This window comes from Rhinopithecus roxellana, chromosome 3 (genome assembly GCF_007565055.1).
Source record: "Rhinopithecus roxellana isolate Shanxi Qingling chromosome 3, ASM756505v1, whole genome shotgun sequence".
NCBI classification, from domain to species: domain Eukaryota; kingdom Metazoa; phylum Chordata; class Mammalia; order Primates; family Cercopithecidae; genus Rhinopithecus; species Rhinopithecus roxellana.
The window spans coordinates 113,984,618-114,008,625 of record NC_044551.1 but is presented as its reverse complement, the minus strand read 5'-3'; the positions used below and the strand labels follow the sequence as shown (position 1 = coordinate 114,008,625).

The window sequence follows — 24,008 nt, the reverse complement described above, 5'->3', positions numbered from 1 at the left end:
TGGGGTGTGAAAGGGCTCTGGGAGAAGGGATTGTCCCAGAGCATGAGGGAAGGCACAGAGTGTACAGGGAGGGAGTAGGCTTGCCCTGCCAATCTGATTTGTTGCCTGCTGCTTGGCACTGATGAGTAATTCTATCTGATATCCCTCTAATTATCAATGCTGGCCTTGAAACTAGCCTGAAGAGATTCACTCCAGAACCCTTTATAGATACAAATGTTTAAAATCAAGAGGGTTTTTCTTTCCCTATTTGAAAAATGTTTGGTTTGAATGATAGGGCATAGCTCATTAGTACAGATCCGAAAGCAAGCTGTTCAGACATCTTGTGCAACAATCCAAATTCCAAAGCAGATGATGTCACCTATCTATACCTTATAAATGGAGCAATGTTTCAGATGTATCTGAACAATTTATCTGCACCAATACCCAGTGCTACCAGAATGGCTGTCTCAGTACTTCGCCTGACAGTTGTCCTGGGACTGCTTGTCTTAATCCTGACCTGCTATGCAGGTAAGTGCTTCTGATCACAGCCCACGAATTGTTCAGTAGTTAGCAGTGACTAGAGAAAGCTGGTGGCACTGATTCAGAACATAAAAGAAAGAAGGGGTCTTTGGGCACTGCAGAAAGAGCACTGGCCTGGGAGACAAGAGGTATGTCTTCTAACACAAAGAAAGTAGGATTTTAACAAAAACCTAGCCTCTATTTTCAGTGGATGTATGAAGTTTGAAATTTTTTATGTGCTTATGATACAATGACACTATTCTAGTATAAATTCCATGGCAGCTGACTGGCATTTATTTTTTGATAATTATACCTAATGATATTCAATGGTGAAGAATATGTACTCTGGAATATAACTCCTAGACCTGGCTCTACCACTAACCAGAAATGTGACTTTAGGAATGCTATTCAATCTCTCTAGGCCTCACATATAAATGGGGACATTTAACTTTCTCATAAAGTTATCATGAAAATTCAATAAAAGGAATGAAACAAATTGGAAGCATACCTGGTTGATAATAAGCATGCAATAAATATTACCTGCTATTGTTGTCATGTACAATCTCATTTGGTTCTCATAGTAATCCAATGATGTAAACATGTGCAGTTTTATCATTTTCCTTTTTGCAGGTTAATAAACTCAGCTTGCAGAGGGCAAGTTACTTGAGCATATATATAGGTGGAAGTGGCACCTGGGAGTGCAACCTAAGTTCCTAGATTCGTTCTACTATTATCAAGCAACTACTTCTTTCCCACCTTTTCCAGTACATAGAAGCTCATGCTGTATGCTGCCTTCTCATTAATTAATTTATTGTTTGTCTGCAAAAGACTGTGAGCTCCATTCAGAATGAGAGACCAGAAAACAGAGAGAGTGCAAACATTTAGTAACAGAATCCTTTGAATGTAACTTGGCTGAACAACACTCAGGCAGACATTACAACAGAATTACTCTAGATATGGCCAGGGAGATTATTAAGTCCATTCTACTCCTAAAGAAATCACTACAGTGAAGTGAAAGGTGAGATCTGATACCAAGACCATTCGCCACCCTGTCTCTTGTAGACTCTGAAACTGGTTAAATCAGTTCACTGCTTTGAACCTCAGTTTTTTTTTTATCTGTAAAATGGGATAACTATCAACTTCACCAGGTCAAATGAATATGCTTTTATAATTACTTTGCAAACTATTAAAATTGTACAAATATCAGCAATACTGTTTGTTAAGAAATTATGTTCACATTCACTAAGAAACTCAATGAAGTAGTTACTGTAAATAAAGGCTATCCCATATAATACTTGAAAAAAGGAAATATTAAACTATTGGCTTTGAAGATTTGTTACTAGGATATAAATGGTTTGATATTTTAATAGCATTTTTAAAATTTATATTATCTTCTAAAGTACTAGAGGAGAAAGTGAATTTTATAAGTCATTTTGTTGCTATTATTATTAGTAGTAACAATAAAATAGAGAACATTTATTTATTTATTTATTCTTTCATTTATTATTTATTTATATAAGGTAAGTTTACCTTGGGATTGGTACTGTGATAAGTGGTATATATATGATATATGTATGTATATATGATATAGATATATATGTGTGTGTGTGTGTATATATTATATAAAATATCTCTCAATCCTGACAACATGTGAGGAAACTGAGAGATAGCAAAGTTAAGCACTGTGTGCAGGGTTATATGGCTAATGTTTTGTTAAAGGCAGGAATCCGACAGGTCTATAAAACTCCAGAACATGCAATCCATTACACTTTAATACCTCTCAATATATATATGGGGTTCACAAGGTAAGGCCAAGATTTTGATTTCCACCCACTCCAATCCCAGGCTTCTTGCATCTTGAAAAGGCAGCTTTTAGTGTCATATTAAAATAACAAGTCAATAGAATTTATTTTGCAAGTAGCCAGATAGAAAAACGGGAGAATATATCTCATCTTTCACGCAAGAAATTACTGCTTTGCCCTTGGCAAGTGTCTTTACAGAACAATTGTTTGGAGGTTGTATTATAGAATGTGAATAATGTGCTTTGTGGAGTTAAGAAAAAATCAGGTTCAAACCCTGGGTCAGCCACTTTCCAGATGAGTGATTTCAGGTGAGTCATTTAATTTTCCTGAGCATCTGCCTTCTCTCCTGTAATTGTGACGCCACTACTGAGCTGAATGACGATTAAGGCATGTGCTGAAAGCACTGGTGCAGTACCTGCACAATAGGCATCTTACACATGAGTTCTGTTTCCACCACCTTCCCACGATAAAAACAAAACAATCCTTCTGAGTACCTAGGTTGCCCGGCACTTTATGTGAAGGTCATATCTATAGTTGTCTTTTTTTTACCTTGACTCTTAGCATAACTATGCACAAAATAGTAGGCTTGGGCCAGGCACGATGGCTCACGCCTGTAATCCCAGCATTTCGGGAGGCTGATGTGTGCAGATCACTCAAGCCCAGGAGTTCGAGACCAGCCTGGGCAACATGGCGAAACCCCATCTCTACACAAAATATAAGAATTAGCCAGCTGTGGTGGCATATGCCTGTAGTCCCTACTACTCAAGAGGCTGAGGTGGGAGGATCTCTTGAACCCAGGAGGTTGAGGCTGCAGTGAGCCATAATCACTTCACTGCCCTCCAGCCTGGGCGAGAGAGTGAAGCCCTGTTTCAAAAATAAAACATTAAAAAAGTAGGCTCAAAAATACTTTTTGAATGAAGGAACCAATAATCGGATATATGAAGAGGTAATGATTAGTATATTGCTTTTGGTTATAAGTCCCAAACTGGTGCTTCTATCAAATCTTTAGTTGTGTCATAGTAAACAATAAACGCTCATAGAATTGCCTGCCAATGTTTTTCACTACTAGTTTTCATTTTAGGATATAATATAGATGTAAAGTTTTTGACATAATTTGACAACCTCCACACAAAAGGTAGTTACATTTCTTTATCCAAAGTCAGGGGTACATTGTCTAGAAGTTGGGACTTCTTGAGTTAAAACTTGTGCTGAGGTTGCCAGATAAAATACAAGAAACACAGTTAGATTTGGATTTCTGATAAACAATGAATAATCTTTTAGCATCAGTGTGTCCTAATTACTGCATGGATCATTCTTATAGTACCAGAAAAGCATTTGTTGTTTATCTGAAATTTACATTTAACTAGGCATCCTGTATTTTTATTTACCCAGTCTGGTAACATTACTTGTCAGGCAACAGTAAAATTAAAAAATAAAGGTCCCACTTTATCCTGTGACCAGGGCTCAGAGGGGAGACCACATGTAGCTACTGTTACTCTTCCATCTCTTCTCATCTCCTGGGAATAAAGACAACCAAGCAAAGTCAAAAAGCCCGCAAGGGATCTTGGATGTAATCGACCTCACTCTGGATCCTTGGCCCTCATTCCAACGGGCGGTTAAGAATCTAGTGTAAGAGGGCCGGGCACGGTAGCTCACACCTGTAATCCCAACACTTTTGGAGGCCGAGGCAGATGGATCAGAAGGTCAAGAGATCGAGACCATCCTGGCCAACATGGTGAAACCCCGTCTCAACTAAATTAGCCAGGCGTGGTGGAGGGCGCCTATAGTCCCAGCTACTTGGGGGGCTGAGACAGGAGAATCACTTGAACCTGGGAGGTGGAGGTTGCAGTGAGCTGAGATTGTGCCACGGCACTCCAGTCTGGCAACAGAGTGAGACTTTTTCTCACCAAAAAAAAAAAAAAAAAAAAAGAATCTAGTGTAAGAGGCCTGCAGTCATCATCCCAGCATTTTTCTTACTCTCTGTGAGGTCTTCCGTAAGCCACTTAATCTTTTCACTTCCTCAGTTCAGTGAGCTAAAAAAACGCATACTCTGTAAGATTGCTCAGGGGGTAAAATTACACAACATTTGTAAAATCACTGTTTACGAAACTACTAGGTGATATGCAAGTGATAGAATTTCTTTGTCATCATTATTGTTATACTATTCTGAATCTTCTAAAAGAAGTGCAAACTGCATAACTTTTCCATCAAAGACTGTGCAGCTCATCATAGAGTACTTTAGAATCCAAGTTTTAATGCCAAACTGACATGGGTTTGAATTGTATTTCTGCCACTTACTAACTGTGCGACTTTCAACCAGTTTCTAAACATCTCTCAAATTATATTTCTTTACCTTTAAATTGGGATAATTGTTCCTACCTTGTGGAGTTGCTATGATAAAATAAGACAATCCATGTAGATCATCTTAGACATGTACTCAACAAATGGTTCATTTGTATTTATCTATTTTATTTCTTAGAGACAGGGTCTCACTCTGTCACCCAGGCTTGGAGTGCAGTGGAACGATCATGGCTCACTACAGTCCTTTCTTCTGGGCTCAAGAGATCCTCCTGCCTCAGCCTCCCAAGTAGCTGGGATTACAGGTGTGCACCATCACACCTGGCTACTTTTTACTTTTTGTAGAGATGGAAGTCTCACTATGCTACCCAGGCTGGTCTCAAATTCCTGTCCTCAAGCAATTCTCCCATCTCGCCCTCCCAAAGTGCTGGGATTACAGGCATGAGCCACTTCACCCAGTTGATAATTTATCTTTAATATTATTATTACGATGGGCATGGAGATCACATGGAAAAGCAGACATTTTGTATGTCAGTCCTGGCACTGGCACTTACTGGCTGCTTAACTCTGAGATAAGTAGTTAGCTTCTAGGAACTTTGCTTTTCTCACTCACAAGGCAGTGCCAGTGTCTACCTAAGTATCAATATCAGTCGGTCTTTTTGTTTGTTTTTACAAATAAATGAGATAATGCATGTGAAGATTTTATCCAGACAGGCATTAAATGTTCGATGAATATAACCATATAAGGCTATGAAATTAGTGAGTGGGTCAGAAAGAATCCCAAGAGTTCCCCACATGGAAAGGAGACTTTCTTCTTTGTTGCTGAGAATCACCTCTGAGATTCTGTTCTGTTTTTCAGATGACAAACCAGACAAGCCAGATGACAAGCCAGATGACTCAGGCAAAGACCCAAAGCCAGACTTCCCCAAATTCCTAAACCTCCTGGGCACAGAGATCATTGAGAATGCAGTTGAGTTCATCCTCCGCTCCATGTCCAGGAGCACGTAAGCACTGAGACAAACGTTGCTTTTTGTTCAGTTCTCTGTTCATAATGACCACACAATGATCACATGGCATTAAAATATATGAGAAACATAATTTGTGGCACCAGTAAATGTGTTATTTTTCATTGAAAAATGTTGCTCTACTTAAAATATACTTTGCATCTGAATTCACTGCCCTGAGCTTTTTGGGGGAAAGCACATTCCCATCAAGTGGTTCCATACAGGAATTTTTTTTTTTTTTTTTTTTTAATTTAATCTCAGGACCAAATAGGGAGGAGGAAGAGCACTAGAGTAAGGAATGAAAAGCCAAGTTCCGATTCTAACTCAGGTGCTATTTTACTAGGTGGTCTTGAACAAGGCCCTCCCACTCTGAAGGCCTCTATTTGCTCCTATTTTAACTGTAAAGTTAAAATAATAGATGGCCCGCCCCGGGTAAGCACTGTGATTATGTGATGAAGATAAGAGGTAGTGATTCGCTCATTAGTGATGGGTGTGATGAATGCTGCCTATATTTTCTAGCTTGAGTAGCTCAAGAAGGTTAGCAGAGACAGTAGAAAACCTCTCTTTAGAGACAAACGAGAGAACCTCTCAGCATGAGTGTTGGTTTCATTATGAGGGACTGCCTTCGGGCAGATCACCAATCCCAGAGTCTTTCCAATATTCTCAGCCTGCTTCCAAGCCTGTGTCTAATTCCCAATACATGTTATTTTTGCCTATGTAGTTCCGATTTGACACTGTTACCTTACTGTATGCTTTATTCTCCCCATATTAATCTCCCGAATTTCAGTGCTCCAGGATGAAATTCACTCTTCTGAATTTCCAGGTGCTTTTGGTTTCCACCGCGCTAAGCCTCTGCTCTCTAATTTTCTCCCATATAGATCCTGAGGCAGAGTTTCACTAGGTGTGGTCTATCCACCTGTTACAGAATCCCTTGGGGGAATTTATTTTTTTAAATGCTGATTTCTGCAACCCATTTTGCATTTTTCTGGGGACAAGGCCGTGGATATGGTTTCCAACAAGCTTTTCAGGTAGTTCTGATATACAGAAATTTTCAAAAGTCATGCCTTGATCAGGTGTTCTGGGCTGCATGGATGGGCCTTAAAGTTCCAGAAAGCCTTTACATTTTTATTATTTTTTTTATTTTTTATTTTTTGAGATGGAGTCTCGCTCTGTCGCCCAGGCTGAAGTGCAGTGGCCAGATCTCAGCTCACTGCAAGCTCCGCCTCCTGGGTTCACACCATTCTCCTGCCTCAGCCTCCTGAGTAGCTGGGACTACAGGCGCCCGCCACTGCGCCGGCTAATTTTTTGTATTTTTTTTTTTTTAGTAGAGACGGGGTTTCACCGTGTTAGCCAGGATGGTCTCGATCTCCTGACCTCATGATCCACCCGTCCTCCCAAAGTGCTGGGATTACAGGCGTGAGCCACCACGCCCAGCCCTTATTAATATTTTGTGTCAGTGTGTGTGTGTGTGTGTGTGTGTGTGTGTGTGTGTGTGTTTTGCATTTTCCTGGGGAAAGTGTTCATGACTTCTATTAGATTCTCAAAGGGATCTTTAACCAATAGCAGATTAAGAACCACTTCCGTGTAGGAGTAATCGGGGGTTTTGTAATCTCTCATCTGCTTAAAGGGATAGATTGTCATCTGATTGGGCAGTGTTCTACAGGCAATCCTTCTCCACAAATAGTTAAAACTCCCAGGTGCTTTTTAAAATTGCTACATTTCCTATTGTGGGTGCTTTTGCAACTGTTATCTTTCCAAGATGGTTAATGTAAACAAGAAGGAAAGCCATAGGCCAACAAGAGGAGCACCACCCATTAGATACAAACTACAGATTAGGCTCCAGTTGAATTAGTGTTGTTACATTCACACAGCAAAGCAAGGAGTTAAAACACTAATAGTTCTTTTCATTCCTTCCCTAGGGAATTTTGCAAGTATAAAATAGGACATTTTTCTCTGTGTTAGCCATAAGAGTTGACTCTGTGATATGCTAAAGAATTGTTGTTCACTCTAGGCTCAGAAATGGCCCTTCATCTACTGATTTCCCTTTCCCTCATTATATTCTGAGAAAATGGCCTTCTTTCTGTTGCTAGAAATTATTACTCTTCCCTTGCTCTCTCTCCTTTCTAAAATGCTCCCGTTTTCTCATGACTAGTTCTTGGGCCTGCAGCTAATCTCAAAGTCACTTCTTCAGAAACTATTCTATGACCATTCTTGTTAATACTGTCTTCTTCCATTCCCACTGCCTGTTATTCTCTCACTTTACCTTGTTACAGTGTCATAATATTTGTTATCATCTGAAATGACTTATTTATTTTTAATCAAGTAGCTAAGTGAAAGTAGAGACCAGATCACCTGACTGGTTGCAAGAGCACAGTACCTGCTGTATAGTGTCAGCCACTTGGATTCATTAATTAAGGAAAGATATATTGCAGATGAGACCTAAAGCCCATCTACCTTAATATGACTGAGAAATCCTGAAGGATCTTTGCTCAAAGACACAGCAATGTCTGCTCAAGAGATAAATCTGCGGGTGGTAGAGCCAGGACTTAAGCATACCCATAATTCCCTGTTCAAGGGAAGACCATAAGCAAAATAGGGGGTGGAGGATAGGAGGAGACATCAGAAAGTATGGCTAAGCACTTAACATGTACAAAACGGGGACATGGATTGTGAAGGAAAAATCTAGACTCTTAATCTCTTCTCCTCAAATAATTTGCAGTCCTTATGGTAGAATTACATAAGCCAATGCACAATGCAATAAGTCTGGCAAGATAAATGTCAGCCAAATATCACAGGCAGTTTCCAGTGAAAGGAGCTGTCAGTGGGGCCAATGTGCTTAGGGAAGCGTTTATGGCAAAGGCAAGATGTAATTTGGGCCTTGAATGACTGAACAGATTTGATTTGGAAGAGAGAATGAGAGGAATAACAAAGATTCATAAAGGTGAGAATTTTACTTTATTTACTCCAATATGTATGATGCCTAAGTGGTGTGTCAGATGCATAATAAATGCTAGAGACAAGCTTTGGGGACAGTGAATAGACTGGATTGTTTTCTCCACTTGCTTTTGGATTACCTCGGAGCTACCTAGACTGCATTTTGCTCATCATTTTTCTGAAAAATATACATATTCTTAATTCCTCTCACCCTTTGAGAGCCCTTAATTCTTGGGAATATTTTCCCCTGTGGGTTCCATGACATATTTTCATTGTTCTGTCTCTACCACTAGTCATTCTTTCTCATTCTTTTTATTTGACTTTTCTTCATGCACCTGCCCACCAAATGTCATTGTTCCTTATAATTCCAAATGTGCTTGGTTTTTCACATTGCAGTTTACACATTGGGAATACTGCCTATAATCTAATGAGCTTCAAATTCACATTTCTGTTGCAATATTTTTCCTGAGCTCCAGATGAAATAACTGATTGCTTGCTACAAAATTCCATCGTTTTTCTACTACTGTTTCAAATTTCACTGGTCTAAAGCCAAGCCCATCATCTCACTCAAAACCCTCCTCCATATCTCATTAAGTCACATCGTCATCCACCCAGAATCCAGAAACCTAAGGGTCTTCTCAAATCCTTCCTGCTCATCACCACCTTCATTGAATTGCTGAATGTTCTACCTTATATACCGTCCTCAGGTATAAGTATATGCACCCTATATACATTTCTCTTTCTCAGCTCCACTGACTAGCTGGTCAAGTTGAGTCCTTCATCATCTCTTTCCCAAGTTCTTTTTATTGGATTTCTAATAAATTCCACTCTTTTCTTTCTCTCTTTTTGTTGGATTTCTAATAAGTTCTACTTTCTTTCTGCCTCACCAATTCATCTTCTACCTACTACCAGAACTTATATCAAAAAATGTAAATTTGGTCATATAACTGCCATGCTTAGAAGTTTTTCATGAATTTCCATTGTCTCCAAAATTCAAGTAAATGCATTAGGCTGATGTCAAAGGTCCTTCTCTGATGCCAGTGTATCTTTCAGTCACATTTTTCACCTGTGCAACCTTAAGCCCAATGACAAATGAGTTTCATTTTACAGCAGGTCACGTTTGTATAAACCCCCAATATCTGTGCATGTGATTTTTTCCTCTGCTGAAAATGCCTAGCCCCCAAACCAAAACCCCACTCTGTTCACTTGGCAAGTCTCATCATTTTCTAGAGCCCAATTCAGAAACGAATTCTGTAAAAAAGTCACAGACATCAGAAATTTCAGTTTTTCATGTTCAGGGATTTCATAATGCTTTGCAGAAATCTTCAAAACAACTTTTATCCCCACATTGTATTAAATTACTTGTATCTGAGTTGTCTGTTTTCTCCACTAGACTATAATTCACAAACCACATTTTAGTTATCTTCTACGATCTCAGCAGATATCCTGGTACCCAGTCCTTAAGCCATAGGGCATAATGTTTCTAGCATTTAGTAATGACTCTGGAGAGCCAAGTTTTTAACTTTTCTTTGCAACTTACCAGCCATGTACTTTGGACAGGTTGTTTAATCTTTGAGCTTCAAACGTTTTCTCACACACAAAAAGAGACAATAAAAATGCATTCAATAAATATTTATTAATTTCTACTATTTTCCATGCACTGTTCTAGGTGCTGGGAATATATTACTGAAAAAATATGCCAAAATATATGCCTTTATGGAGTTTATGTGTGAATAGATACCTAACTAATGGGTTTGTTGGCAGGTGCAAAAAGATAATTGTGCACAAATTGCTTGTCCACTATGAACTATGTGGAAATTTTAGGTCTTATTTCTTTCTGACATAGAAAAATCTGGAGAAGAACAGTATGGCTCAAACATTATACAGCACCTTTGTGATCACTCTAACACTCCTGTTCAGTCTGAATTCTAATTCTTATTTTCTCTTTTTTTCTCAAGAGGATTTATGGAATTTGATGATAATCAAGGAAAGCATTCATCAAAGTGACATCCTCAGGTGATTTTTCACTTAAAATTTACAACTGAAATAACAGTGTATTGGACAAAGGAAAAAGGGTCTGTCTAGTTTTATTTAATAATTTTGGTTACCCATGTCTACCTACAAGCAGAAAAAGTATATTTAAAAAAAATTCTTACTGTAGTTTTTTTTAATTAATCTTAAATGAATGTACTTTTATCATGTACAAGTTTCTAATAATAAAATTTTCTTAAGACAGGAGGTACAACTGTGAGAGGAAGTGAATAAGGATTGCAAGTTTGGAGACCTGGTTCCTGTCACAACTCTGCTAGGAACTTGCTTTGTACAAGTTCAGCCTGTGAAATGAGGGCTAGCATGCACTAACAATCTAAGGACCCATGTAGTCATGCAGTTAGTTACTCATGAGAAGAGTGAAATTTGCTGAACCTAATTCAAAGAAAAAGGATAACAAACTTTCTATCTCACGCAGTTAGATTTATGGGCAAACAATATAGTTTGAGTGCTCAGAAATACTTGTTTTTCCCTACTCAGCTCTCTCCTGAAAATGCGTATTGAAATATAAACACAGAAGTGTTAGATCTGGGAAAGTAGTAATATTAGTAACTGGTATGAACGGTGTTCTTACTCTGTTTCAGGCATTAAGCTAAGTGATTAATGACTAAGTGCTATGTAGTATTTAATTTAATTCATAATCCCTATGCAAAATAGACATTATTATTCTTAAATTTTATAAATAAGGACATAAAGGCTCAGGGAGGTTTGCTAATGTAGCTCTATTAATAAAGGAGGAAGACAGAATTTGAATTCAAGCAGCCTGATTCCAGGGCCTGTGCTGTATCTCTAAGCCATGGTGCTACTGGAGAACAGAGCAGAATAGTATAGGAGAAGGCAGCGGAGAATAATGATTAAGCTAAGCAATCTAAGACACATCTCAAGATGTTCATAGAAATACAACACTACTCCTTTGCTCAGCTGAGTTACTCTATATGCATATTCAGGAAGTGTGGCCTTTCCCAACTTCTGTTTATGATCTGGTCTCGAAATACTCCTTTTCCCTATTGGCTCCATTTCATAATCTGGGTGTGATTAATGTAAGTTCAGAAAGCTACTATTGTATTCCCCCAGAACTTAGTCCACCCTTTCCCATCTGCTTCTAAGGATGAGAATCAGGCTTGGGCATTGAAATCAAAACATGCCCAACCCAGACACGCCTGACTCTTACCCTAAGGTCAATTAAGCTTTTAAACTCAGTCACTTCTGTTTGTATGTTTTCATTCCCATCTTCTCAGAGAACAGTCTCTCTCTTCTTGCAGGTGTCCTAATACTTTACCTTCATTCAGGCTTCTGGTACACACCTATAATTTTTGGACCCCACACCCCAGATCCTTAGAGTATACCCTACAGGTCTGGTCTATGACGTAGTCCAATAGGCAAGGCCACATGGAGGAGCAGAAAGAGCAGAACACACAGACAAGATGTAAGTTCAACTTCTACATCAGCCACTTAATGGTTGTGTAACCATGGTCAGGGCACTTTACCTGCCTGAGCCCCACTTTTCTCCTTATGAATTTTTAAAACACAGGGAATCTTAATACCATATTTTTTTTAACTGCATATGAAAAAATTGGAATTGATGCATGATCAACTTAAGATGCCCTGATGAGCCGGGAGGAATGGCTCAATCTAGGGATGTAAAAAAAAAAAAAAAAAAAAAAAAAAAAACATTAAACTAAGGAGAAGGAAGCAACTAAGGAAGAGACTAATTTTTGTATTTTTAGTAGAGACAGGGTTTCACCATGCTGCCCAGGTTGATATCGAACTCCTGGCCTCAAGTGGTCTGCCCACCTCAGCCTCCTAAACTGTTGGGATTATAGGTATGAGACATGGCATGCAGCTGGCATTTCCTAAATTAAGATAGATAGTTGGATAGATAGATCTTATGTTTCTCTTATCAACATTGTTTTTTTTTTTTTTTTTTTTTTTTTTTTTTTTTTTTTTTTGAGATGGAGTCTCACTCTGTTGCCCAGACTGGAGTGCAGTGGTGCCATCTAGGCTCACTGCAACTTCTGCCTCCTGGGTTCAAGTGATTGATTCTCCTAACTCAGCCTCCCAAGAGCTGGGACTACAGGTGTGCACCACCATGCCTGGCTAATTTTTGCATTTTCTTTAGTAGAGATGAGGTTTCACCATGTTGGCCAGGATGGTCTCGAACTCCTGACCTAGTGATTCACCCACCTCGGCCTCCCAAAGTGCTAGGATTACAGGCATGAGCCACGACACCCAGCCAGTCCCTCCTTTATTTATTTATTTTTTTAACAAGTTTCTTTAACTCTTCTTTAATCCATACCTACAATGTCAATCAGTGAATGCTACTGAAATGAAAACCTAGCTGGCTATTGAGAAGTTTATGGACTCAGCAATCACGTAGCTCTGTGTATCTCATAACTGTGGAAGGAAATGATAAAGTTATGTATAAAGGGGCCTTGGGAATGCCTTGGAAAAGATAAAGAATATCTGGAGGAAGGGATAAGCATTATGAATGCGCTACAAATAAGGTGAACTCTGAGAGAAGAGATTCTACACACTATCTGATATGATGAGTAGAGAGAGGTACAGTATTTGGAAAAATATCCAATAACTGAATACCTGGTTTCATCTGAGAGCCTCTCAACCTCTACTGAACAACATTGGCATGATTTTTACTGGCCTTAATATTTTCAATAGACTTAAAATTCTAACTCCACTTGTCCTGCATTGTTTAAAATCATATGAATTCAAGTCATCTTTTTTTTGTGTCTTAAGTCATTTGATATTTTAAATACAAATTTTCTTTCCTGCATAAGAACAAATTTGGATGAACCTCACTAGATTACTAAAATTATCAAAAGAGGTAATGGATAGAAAGTCACTTAATGAATTCTTAATTTCTATACAAGTGTTTTGGATTAAGACAAAATCTACTACAGGACACACTAGATTTTTATGCTTAGACTGGCTCCGTCAGAGCTTCCTAGGGAGGGATCTAAGAATAAGTAAGTCAGACAGGAAATTCCAGTGCACCGGATGAGCAAAACCGCCCTTGGCCACAATGTCACTTGTAACCCTTTCATGAAGTCTTACGGAAAATTTTTCTTTTAGAAATTAGGCAAGAAAAAAAAATGCCTTCCCTAAAGTCAGATTCCTCTTTTCTGCTTGTAAGATTTATGTGACAGCTGGGCACGGTGGCTCACGCCTGTAATACCAGCGCTTTGGAAGGCCGAGGGGGGCAGATCACCTGAGGTCAGGAGTTCGAGACCAGACTGACCAACATGGAGAAACCCCTCCTCTACTAAAAATACAAAATTAGCCAGGCATGGTGACACGTGCCAGTAATCCCATCTACTTGTGAGGTTGAGGCAGGGGAATTTCTTGAACCTGGGAGGCAGAGGTTGTGATAAGCTGAGATCAAGCCACTGCACTCCAGCTTGGGCAACAAGAGTGAAACTATGGCTCATGCCTATAATCCCAGCACTTTGGGAGGCTGAGGCGGGCAAATCACAAGGTCAGGAGATAGAGACCATTCTGGCTAACACTGTGAAAGCCAAAAAAATTAGCCAGGCATGGTGGCGGGTGCCTGTAGTCCCAGCCACTAAGGAGGCTGAGGCAGAAGAATCACTTGAACCTGCGAGACAGAAGCTGCAGTGAGCCAGTATGGTGCCACTGCACTCCAGCCTGGGTGACAGAGAAAGACTCTGTCTCAAAAAAAAAAAAAAAAAAAAAAAAAAAAAAAGACTTGTGTGACTTAGTTTTTTCTTTTTCATCATCTATCTATCCAGAAACTCAGTAAAACTGGTGACTCAGCTTATCCTTAGGGGTTTATTCAATGCACATTCTCCCTTCATTCTTGTTTCTGATTCTTTATACACTTGGAATTTTTCCTTTTTTGTTGTTGTTGCTTATTTCCTTAAATATGTATTATAGTTGACTTTATTATGAAACCTCTTGTATTTTATAGTGCAGAAGCATAAAAATGTTAAGGAAAAGGTTAAAAGTTCTTTGGTTTATTTAACATCTTAAATCCTCTCTACTTGTTAATTGCTTTCCTCTCTTTGACTTGTGTTTCAAAGGACATACCCATGTGGCTCCTGGACAATCCAAGAGCAGCCAAATCCTGCTTTTCCAGTTCTGCTTCACAAGTCCTCCAGGACAGAGCCTTCAGAGCAACTCCCAGCGAGTTCTCAGGATTCAGGCTCTGGCTTCAACCAAACAGAACTCATTTTGAACACCCCGACTGCATTTTTGCTTTTAGAAAGTTAGAATAAATATGGCGCTTTGGGATCACATAGTTGATTGAGAAGATTCGTGTTGCTATTAGTAATTTTTTCTGGCCATGTTTAAAGTTTTAATGATCCAAATATATATATATATATATATATATATCCTGGTGAATATTTATATGTTTATATATTCAAACGGATAATCAAAGAATGGTTCAAAATAGGAGGACTAAAGCCCAGATAATGTAGCAAGTTCAAATTCACAGAGCCAATAAGTGACAGAAAGAGGAATAAAACCTGACCTCAAAACAAGCTCTCAACTCCTAAAAATGTATGCAGTTTCAGAGTTAAAAGTTTTACACATCTTTTTTGGAAAGTATTTTAAAACTATCTGAGCCCACTTTCCTATGCTAGTAAACTTAAAAACTGACCTTTTAAAATTAGTAAAATCATTGCCTTCCCCCAGAGTCACTATTTTTCTCATAGAATAGCAGTGTCAGGGATGGAAGAGTCCTCGAAATGTTTAGTGCAGCCCTTTCATGCCACCACCTTATTACACAGAGGTGGATCCTCTGCAGCCATGGCTGTGGTTCTTGCCCACTTATCAGAAGGAAAATGTGACAGCAGAGCTAGAAATACAGTATTCTCCCAGAATTATTTAATGCAGACAGTAAGACAAGACTGAAATCTTGTCATGGAGCAAGATGCCAATTAAAGCAGTGCTCTAATCTAGAATAAAGTTTCTATGTTTCTATGTGCTGCTTCTACTGAGTTCTCAAAAGCTGTCTTGGGTTTTGTCCTTCCCAAACACAGAAACTCTGGAAGTAACTCAAGTGTATGTTTAATAAATGTTTTGTTTGTTTGTCTGTCTTCCTGTTTTTACTTAGCCAAAAGAGGTCTGCATGCAGCAAAAATAATTTTAATAATACAGGTAGACAAACCAAGAGTGAATGTCTACCAAATGTTGAAAAATGCATGTTACCTTCCACAGTAAATTCAGACAACTCACACTGCGTTTTCTAGGGATTGTGTCAATTTCAAATATCACATCCCACTTAACTAAATTACCTAGGATGTCTATTATATTCAGTATCTGGCACACAAACTGCTTCTCCCCACCAAATGTGGCTGCAAAATCTCTTTTCCGATGTTGACTCTCTGATTTCTGCCTGGATAACGCATTTACTACAACTATATTAATTAATACACTACCTTTATGTGAGAAACACACTCTACCAGAACTTTTCTGCCTTTATCTTCACCTGTCTGTTGTACACTTTGAAATCACTTTTTCATGTTGGGGGTTGGGAAGGTGCCATATCAATACGGGATTTGGTAAATTCCTAACAGGTCGCCGACAAAGATCTCCAATGATCTATAGAGATTTTGAAGATTTCCCAACTGCTTTACAATGTGTATTTCCTCTTCCTCCCCTTCATTGCCTTCTTCCCCTACCCTCCAATAAGACCCGTGTCTGCAGCCAGCAGGTATACCTGTTCTTAAAGATCAAGAATGTCTTTCATCTGCATAGAATTTTTCTTTTGTGACCCTTTCGCACCATTATCTCCTTGTAATCTCATAATCGCTACGTAATTGAATTGAGTTGAGGAGGCATTGTTTTCTGCATATGACAGGTGAAGAAACTGAGGCTCAAGGAGGCTAATTGGTATCATGCCTGAGATACCAAAACTGGTAGAGGCTACATGGGAGTTCCAACCAGGTGTGTCTAACTCCCAGCAGAGAATTTCCCTGTGACATGCTGAGGACACAATCTACATCATCACTATTCTGTCCCAAATCCCAAACTTTCTATCATGACTCAAGTACCTGAGGGAATTTACACCTAGCTTTTTACAGAAATGCTGAGTAGATAGAGTAATTCCATTTAAATAGAATTCAATTCAGATTAATTCTTTCTGCCATTTCCCATCTCTCTTGAAGCAAATGCTACATTTTAAAATTTCTTTACAATGGTGGCAAAGATCCTATCTGAGCTATTCACTTCCCTTGCTTTCTCCTACTCATCATTTTTCTTCTTTTCACTCCAACCATATTGGGATCCTTGTCAGTCTTTAAACAGTCCAAGTATGTTCTTTTTATAGGACCTTAAATTTCCTCTTCCCTGTGCCTAAATTACTCTTTCCCAAGATGGCTACATGGCTTGCTCCTTCATTTTTTAAGGTCTTCTCCTAAATATCACCTTCTCAGTGAAGCCTTCCTTGATCACTTTATTTAAAACTGCATCATCTGCCCTAATATGTCTATCTTCTTTGGCTGCTTAATTTTTTCTCCTATGGATATATATTTTTTAATACATATCTTTTAACACAATGTTAAAACTTGATTTATTTCATTCCTTTTTCTGCCTACTTTCATTAAAATGTAAGCTCCACGAGGCAAGAATTTGGCCTCTTCTGTTCAATGTTCCTGGTGCAATCTAATCGTGAGCAATTAGAACAGTGTTTACCAGAGAGCAGCTGTTCTGTAAATGTTTCTTGTATTTTGCAAGAAGCGAAGAAATTTAAATCATAGAGCTTCTAGCCAAGGGCAAGATAGTAAGGGTACACAGTTGAATATCCCATGATTTTTGCTTTCAAGTAGCTCACAGTCTTGATGCAGAAGATATATGTGCATAACCAACTAAATATACTCAACAGGGCACAGCATAACAGAGGCACAGACATGGGAACATGGGAACCAGCACAAAGAACCATTCATGCTCCCCCAGAAATCCGGAAAGATTTCTTTGATGTAATAATATTTGATCCATGACTTGATGGATGATAAAGGATTTGAAGATATGGAGAAGAAGAAGGAAGGGCATTTCAGTCACAGAAGAAAGCTTAAACCAAAACTCAGACTATGGCAGTTCTTGACATTCAAGGATGGCCCTACAATCCTTCAAACCTACCTACCTTTCTTAAGAAACAGATTTCGGCCGGGCGCGGTGGCTCAAGCCTGTAATCCCAGCACTTTGGGAGGCCGAGACGGGCGGATCACGAGGTCAGGAGATCGAGACCATCCTGGCTAACACGGTGAAACCCCGTCTCTACTAAAAATACAAAAACTAGCCGGGCGAGGTGGCGGGCGCCTGTAGTCCCAGCTACTCGGGAGGCTGAGGCAGGAGAATGGCGCAAACCCGGGAGGCGGAGCTTGCAGTGAGCTGAGATCTGGCCACTGCACTCCAGCCTGGGCGACAGAGCGAGACTCCGCCTCAAAAAAAAAAAAAAAAAAAAAAAAAAAAAAAAAAAAAGAAACAGATTTCATTAGGATACCTTCCACACTTGGTCCTGTTTAAATGTTACCTCATTGAATCCTCATATTTAGTACAAAAATTAGATATGATTAGTCCCTTTTGAAATGATGCAATTGAGAATCTGATAAGATCACTGGGTAATGCTGGAGCCAAACTTGGACAAAAGTCTGGGTGACTGATTTCCTTTTGTATTTATTTTGAGAGTGAGAGGAATTACTTTCTTTTAAAAAAAATTCATTTTATTTTATGTTCTGGGATGCATGTGCAGGACGTGCAGATTTCTTACAAAGATAAATGTGTGCCTTGGTAGTTTGCTGTGCCTATCTACCCATTACCTAGGTGAGAGGAATTACTTTTTAATGTGTACTAATTGGCAAAATGTTTTCTTCAAAACTGAGATTCAAAAATTATTAAAGTGGTATATGCTCACCATGTGAGAGGGAAAAATGAGGGGAATGTGTAAATGTGTATATACTTTTAAAAGTTAACAATCTCTCACACTAATCCCATTATCCCCAAACCAGCCATATCAGCAACCAATATTGATGCTGTTGTTCCTGCCTATTCAGACATATCCAAACATATTCACATGTAGAGTGGGGTTTGGGCGAGTGCTTGACTCTGCAGCTTGACTGTCTTCTTGAATAATTTCTTGTGGCGTTTAGTTTAGGTAAACAGATATAAATCTTTAAAAACTTATTCAGTAGCTCATAATTTCCCTATTCATAGACTTTCATATTGTTTCTATTTTTTAGCTTTTCAAAGGATTCTGCAATAAACATGCTTACATGTATAAGCATGTTCACTCATATTTGTATAAAAACATTTTTGTTTAATGTTTTTATAAAAGATTTTCAAAAATCGAATTGCAAAATCAAAGGGCACTTTTAAAAATGCAGATGGATATTGTGAAAAAGCCATCAAAATGTAGCCATTCCCTTATTGGCCCAAATGGACTCTTTATTGACTCACAGCATATGACTAATTTTCTAAACTTATAATTGATGTACAAAAACTGCATGCATTTAAAGTATACACTTAAAGAATTTTAACATATGTATATACTCCCAAAACCACACAATTTAAATACTGAACAATCTTGGAGCTCACAAAAAAATGGGAGATGCAAATAATCATCCAATAATCCTACATAAACCTATAATTATGTTTTGAGAGACTTGCTAGGGAAGGAAGGAAGACGGTTCTCTTGGAAGCTGTCACAAATGTATAACAACTGGGTGAGGGAAAGTTCCTAAGACATATGCTGAGATCTCAAGAGAGAAATAATAAAGTGGTTGACTAGGACAAAATTCATAAGGCAATGAAGGAAAAGAGGCATTTATAGTAGAATGAATGGTATTTGCAAAAGTCCTGGGCCGGGTATATTGTGCTCTAGCCATGAAGGAAGGGCAAGGTGGCCGGAAAGCAAATGAGAGTTAGGGAAGAAAGTAAGTCTTACAGGACCTCATAGGTCGTGGTCAGGATTTTATTCTTAAATCCAAGAACAATGGAAAGCCACCAAAGGGTTTTGAGCATTGGAATACATATGATCATTGTTGCATTTTTAAAAGATCAGTTGGCTGTTGTGCAGGCTAGACGGAGGGGTCCAGAGTAAAGCAGGAAGCCAGCCAGAAGTTCTTGAGCAAGGGAGTGTCAATGCAGACAGAACCATGTGGAAGGATTCAAGAGGATATAAAGACATTAGGTTGACAGGACATGGTGGTTAGTTCAATATGACGTGTCAGGGAGAGGGAAGTATCAGGAATGACTCGTAGGAGTCTGACTAATGCAAGTGGATATGCAGTGTTGCCACTCAGGTATATGGAGAACATTGGATACAAAACTTCCCAAGGCTTTCCTGGGATCTTAGGATAAAAACGGGGCCATGACCATGACACCCAATGCGTGGTTTGACCTTGGTTTGCGTCCCTGTGCTCCTGCTCCCAGGGCTACAGCCACACAGGTGATGTTTCAGTTCTTTGAAGAAGCCAACTTCTCCTTATCCTCAGGATATGCACACACTCAGTACCTTCCACACAGAATATTATTTGGTTAAGATGGGTCTTCCAACCTCAAGTCCCAACTTGGCATGTCCATAGAAATGACCTAAAATAAACAGGGAATCTCTTGTCACTATTACCTTTCTTAGGATCCTATTCTTTTCCTTTATTGTTATTATCATAACTTATAATTATCCTTTTACCCATGTTTATTTGTGTGGTTTCTATCTCTCCCTTTACATTGTAAAATCCATGGAGATACGGGTCTTGACAATTTATTACTCTACGCTTCCTGTCCAGCAAAGATCCTGCAATCAATATTCAATGATGATTTGTTGAATCAAAAATATATAGAGGAAACAATGAATGACTAATAGCTATCACTGTTATTATGGTCATTGTCAGTATCAGAAAACAAGTTCTCATCTGATAATGAGACAGTTAATGACAGAACAAAGAATGCACCATTTAGCAATGCCTGAAATGAAGTCAGAGGTAGTTACTAGAAAGGGGGAGCATCAGGTAGTTGCCATTTAGTTGTGAATCCCCAATGAGAAACTGAATGCAATAGAAGGTGCTGATATTTCTTATTACCTACCTTGCAGATATACAAAATGGTTTCCTTGATTTTGCTAATAACCTATGAGCGCCCTCTGCTGTCTTTAACCTGCCTCAGTAGCCTGAGAGTTCTTCATCTGGTTGCTTTCTAAAATAAAAAATAATGTAGCAAATAAATTGTACGTACCTGTCTGTTTGTATTGCCTGTCTTAGACATGAAACTCAGAAATCATATAATTCATACCTTGCATGGCTTGATCCTCCAGCACATAATAAAAAGGGATTTACAGCTAGCTCAGGGAGAACAACCATACCCTAGGTGTTGTCTTGGGTCCCTAATCCCATCTTTGGAAATGGCACTTCTCTGACCTCAATCACCTGAGATACCAACTGTTCTTTCCAATTGAAATGTGTGACTAGTTATCAAAATTTTAGACATCATATAATTCTGGACCTTGCACTTCCACTTCCAGGATGTTTCTGAAGACATAAAGACAAAAATGTATGCAAATGTATAAAAGTTCACTATAGCACTTTATATAACAAAAAATATTTAAAAATTAGATATTAAAAACAATATAATATACGTTATATAAATTAAATTAATATTCGCATAGACAACAATTTAAATAAGGCGTGTGTCGTTCATATATGCAATGTATCATTCATATATATTTGTAAATATTTAGAAAATGTCTTGAAAAAAGCATATCAAAAGGTGAACTGTGGTTTTCTCTAATTTGTGAAATTTATGGATGAAGAGAATGAAAGTTACATATGTGCATATATGTAATTACAGTTATACATAATTAGTTGTATGTCATTATAGTTATATATAGTTTATGTTAATTATATTCCATATAATTATATGTGTATTATATATTTCTATATTCTGATTATCTTTAAAACAATTTTTAAACTTTTTAAGATAAATTATAGATTCACTTGAAGTTTTAAGAAATCATACAGAGCAATCCAGCGTATTTTCTACCAAGTTTCCTCTAGCGGTAGCATCTTGCAAAATTATGCTACTATATCAAAACCAGTATGCTGACATTGATACAGGCAAGACACAGAACAGTTCTGTCCCTATGAGGATATCTCACACAGCCCTTATATAGCACACTCACTTCCCTCCTGCCCCCACCCTCTCCTTAACCCTTGGAAATTACAAATATGTTCTTTATTTCTATCATTTTGTCATTTTGAGAATGTTACATAAATAAAATTATACAGAATTTAACCTTTGGGGTTTGACTTTTTTTCACTTAGCGTAATTCTCTAAGGATGCACCAGGTTACTGTGTATATAAATAGTTTGTTCTCTTTTTTTGTTGAATAGTATTTCATTACAAAGATGTACAAAAGTTTATCCATTTATCCACTGAAGAACAACTGTGTTGTTTCCAGTTTTTGACTACTAAAAATAAAATTGTTATGACCATTTGTGTGCAGGTTTTTGCATAAACATAAGTTTTTGTTTCTCTGGGATGAATGCCTAAGAGTACAATTACTGGGTTTTATGGTAGTTGCATGTTTAGTTTTTTAAGAAAATGTCAAATTATTTTATCACAGTGGCTTTACTATTTTACTTTCACACCAGCAATGTGTGAGTGATTCAGCTTCTCTACATCCTCACCAGCATTTGGTGTTGTCACTTTTATGATAATGTTTGTCGTCAGTTTCTGCCTGGCTTCCCAAACATAATTTGTCCCCAGATTCCTTCTTAATCACTCTCTTTGATACACTCCTGGAAAAAAAAACCTTCCAACCCAGTAAATCGCCAGATTGCCGCTATTACTTAGAGTACAGTGGCAGAGAACTTTATCCCCAGTCTTTTCCATTTAATATCTTGGTGAAACCATAGAGAGGCATCCTTCTCAAATATGCAAAACACTGGGAGAGAGAGCAGTGAGTGGTTTAATAACATGACTGGTGGAAGAAAACAAAGGGGCCAACCCAATCAGATACAACTTAACAGAAACAAACCCATTAATTCAACAGAATCAACACTGACTATCTTCAGACTCTATGCAATGTCCTGAGGATACAGACGTGTACATTAGAGTCACTACCCATTTAGCTTCACAGTCTAAAAAAGAGACTTTGAAATAAGTATGAAAACAAATACGTTTAAACTTGTATTGTTATTAATGTGTCTGTTGATTTAATGTAGTGTCTGACTTTTTTTTTTCAATCAGCATTAAAAAACTATGGATGAGTTTGAAGTTGGGGAATAATTCCTGTATTTTAGGAAGGCTCCTTCTGTGTGTGTGGCTGATGGATTAGAAGGGGACCTTTGGGAATACAAAGGTCACCTGAGAAATTAATTCAGTAGTTTGAAGGGAAACGGCAAGATCTGCGGCTGGGAACAGTGGCTCATGCCTCTAATCCCAGCACTCTGGGAAGCTGAGGCAGGAGGATCGCTTGAGCCAGGAGCTGAAGACTAGCCTGGGCAACGCGGTATCTAAAAAAAATACAAAAAAAAATTAGTCAGGCATGATGGTGTGTGCCTATCGTCCTAGCCACTCTGGAAGCTGAGGTGGGAGGATCACCTGAGCCCAGAAGGTCCAGGCTGCAGTGAGCTATGATGTCACCATAGCACTTCAGCTTGGGTGCTAGAGTGAGACCTTCTCTCAAAAAAGAAAAAAAAAGAAAAAAGAAAGAAAGAAGGAAAGAAAGAAAGAAGGAAGGAAAGAAGGGAGGGAAGGAGGGAGGAAGGAAGGAAGGAAGGAAGGAAGGAAGGAAGGAAGGAAGGAAGGAAGGAAGGAAGGAAAAGAAAGAACAAAGTTTTAAGAACAGTACCAGTGGTGATCATGAAAAATGTGTGCAGTAGATGTGAAAAGGGTTTATAATAAGTCTTGCTTACCAATCAGAAAGGAGGCTGACAACAGGGAGTACTTAGGATTATTCCCAAGTCTCTGTCTCAGGCAACCATGAAAATGTCTGTGCTCTATAAACTGAATAGCAAATTAGAACATAGGAATGTGTTTTGAAAGAGATAATGAGTTCAGGTAAAAATTTGTTGAATTGAACCTAAAAAAGAGCATCCCTTGGAGATGTCCTATAGGTAACTGAAGCTCTTCTTTTTTAAAAAAAGAAACAGATTGTAGCCATCGATTTTAGAGTTTCTAACATAAAGATTATATTGGCATCCATGGTAATAATACATAAGATTCCCCAATAAAGCTTATGCACAGAGTAAAAATAGAAGCGGAATCAAGTTTAGAATCTTTGGAGGTATCAACATTCAAGCGAAGTCAAAAATAATAAGAGCCATTTAAAGAAACTGAAAAACAATGGTCAAATAGCAGAAAACTAAGGTAGGAGGAAAGATGGCATATAATTCAATAGAAAAGAAAATTGCAAGTACGATACAGGCATCTAAGATGACAATTACTTTGA

The 24,008-nt window shown here is 38.3% G+C and overlaps 1 protein-coding gene across 2 annotated transcripts; it reads left to right on the top strand.

The window, feature by feature from the left end:
- The first annotated feature begins 406 nt into the window (after nucleotides 1–406).
- Nucleotides 407–17,597, top strand: C3H5orf46 (chromosome 3 C5orf46 homolog). 2 transcript variants are annotated; one of them, XM_010383370.1, is made up of 4 exons: nucleotides 407–507; nucleotides 5,458–5,602; nucleotides 10,495–10,552; nucleotides 17,389–17,597. In XM_010383370.1, the coding sequence occupies exons 1-3, from the start codon at nucleotides 438–440 to the stop codon at nucleotides 10,541–10,543; spliced, it is 264 nt and encodes an 87-aa protein (XP_010381672.1). In that variant the 5' UTR covers nucleotides 407–437; the 3' UTR covers nucleotides 10,544–10,552; nucleotides 17,389–17,597. The 2 variants fall into 2 exon arrangements, with proteins under 2 accessions (XP_010381672.1, XP_010381671.1); XM_010383369.1 differs by lacking the exon at nucleotides 17,389–17,597 and adding an exon at nucleotides 14,641–14,869.
- Nucleotides 17,598–24,008: the final 6,411 nt, after the last annotated feature.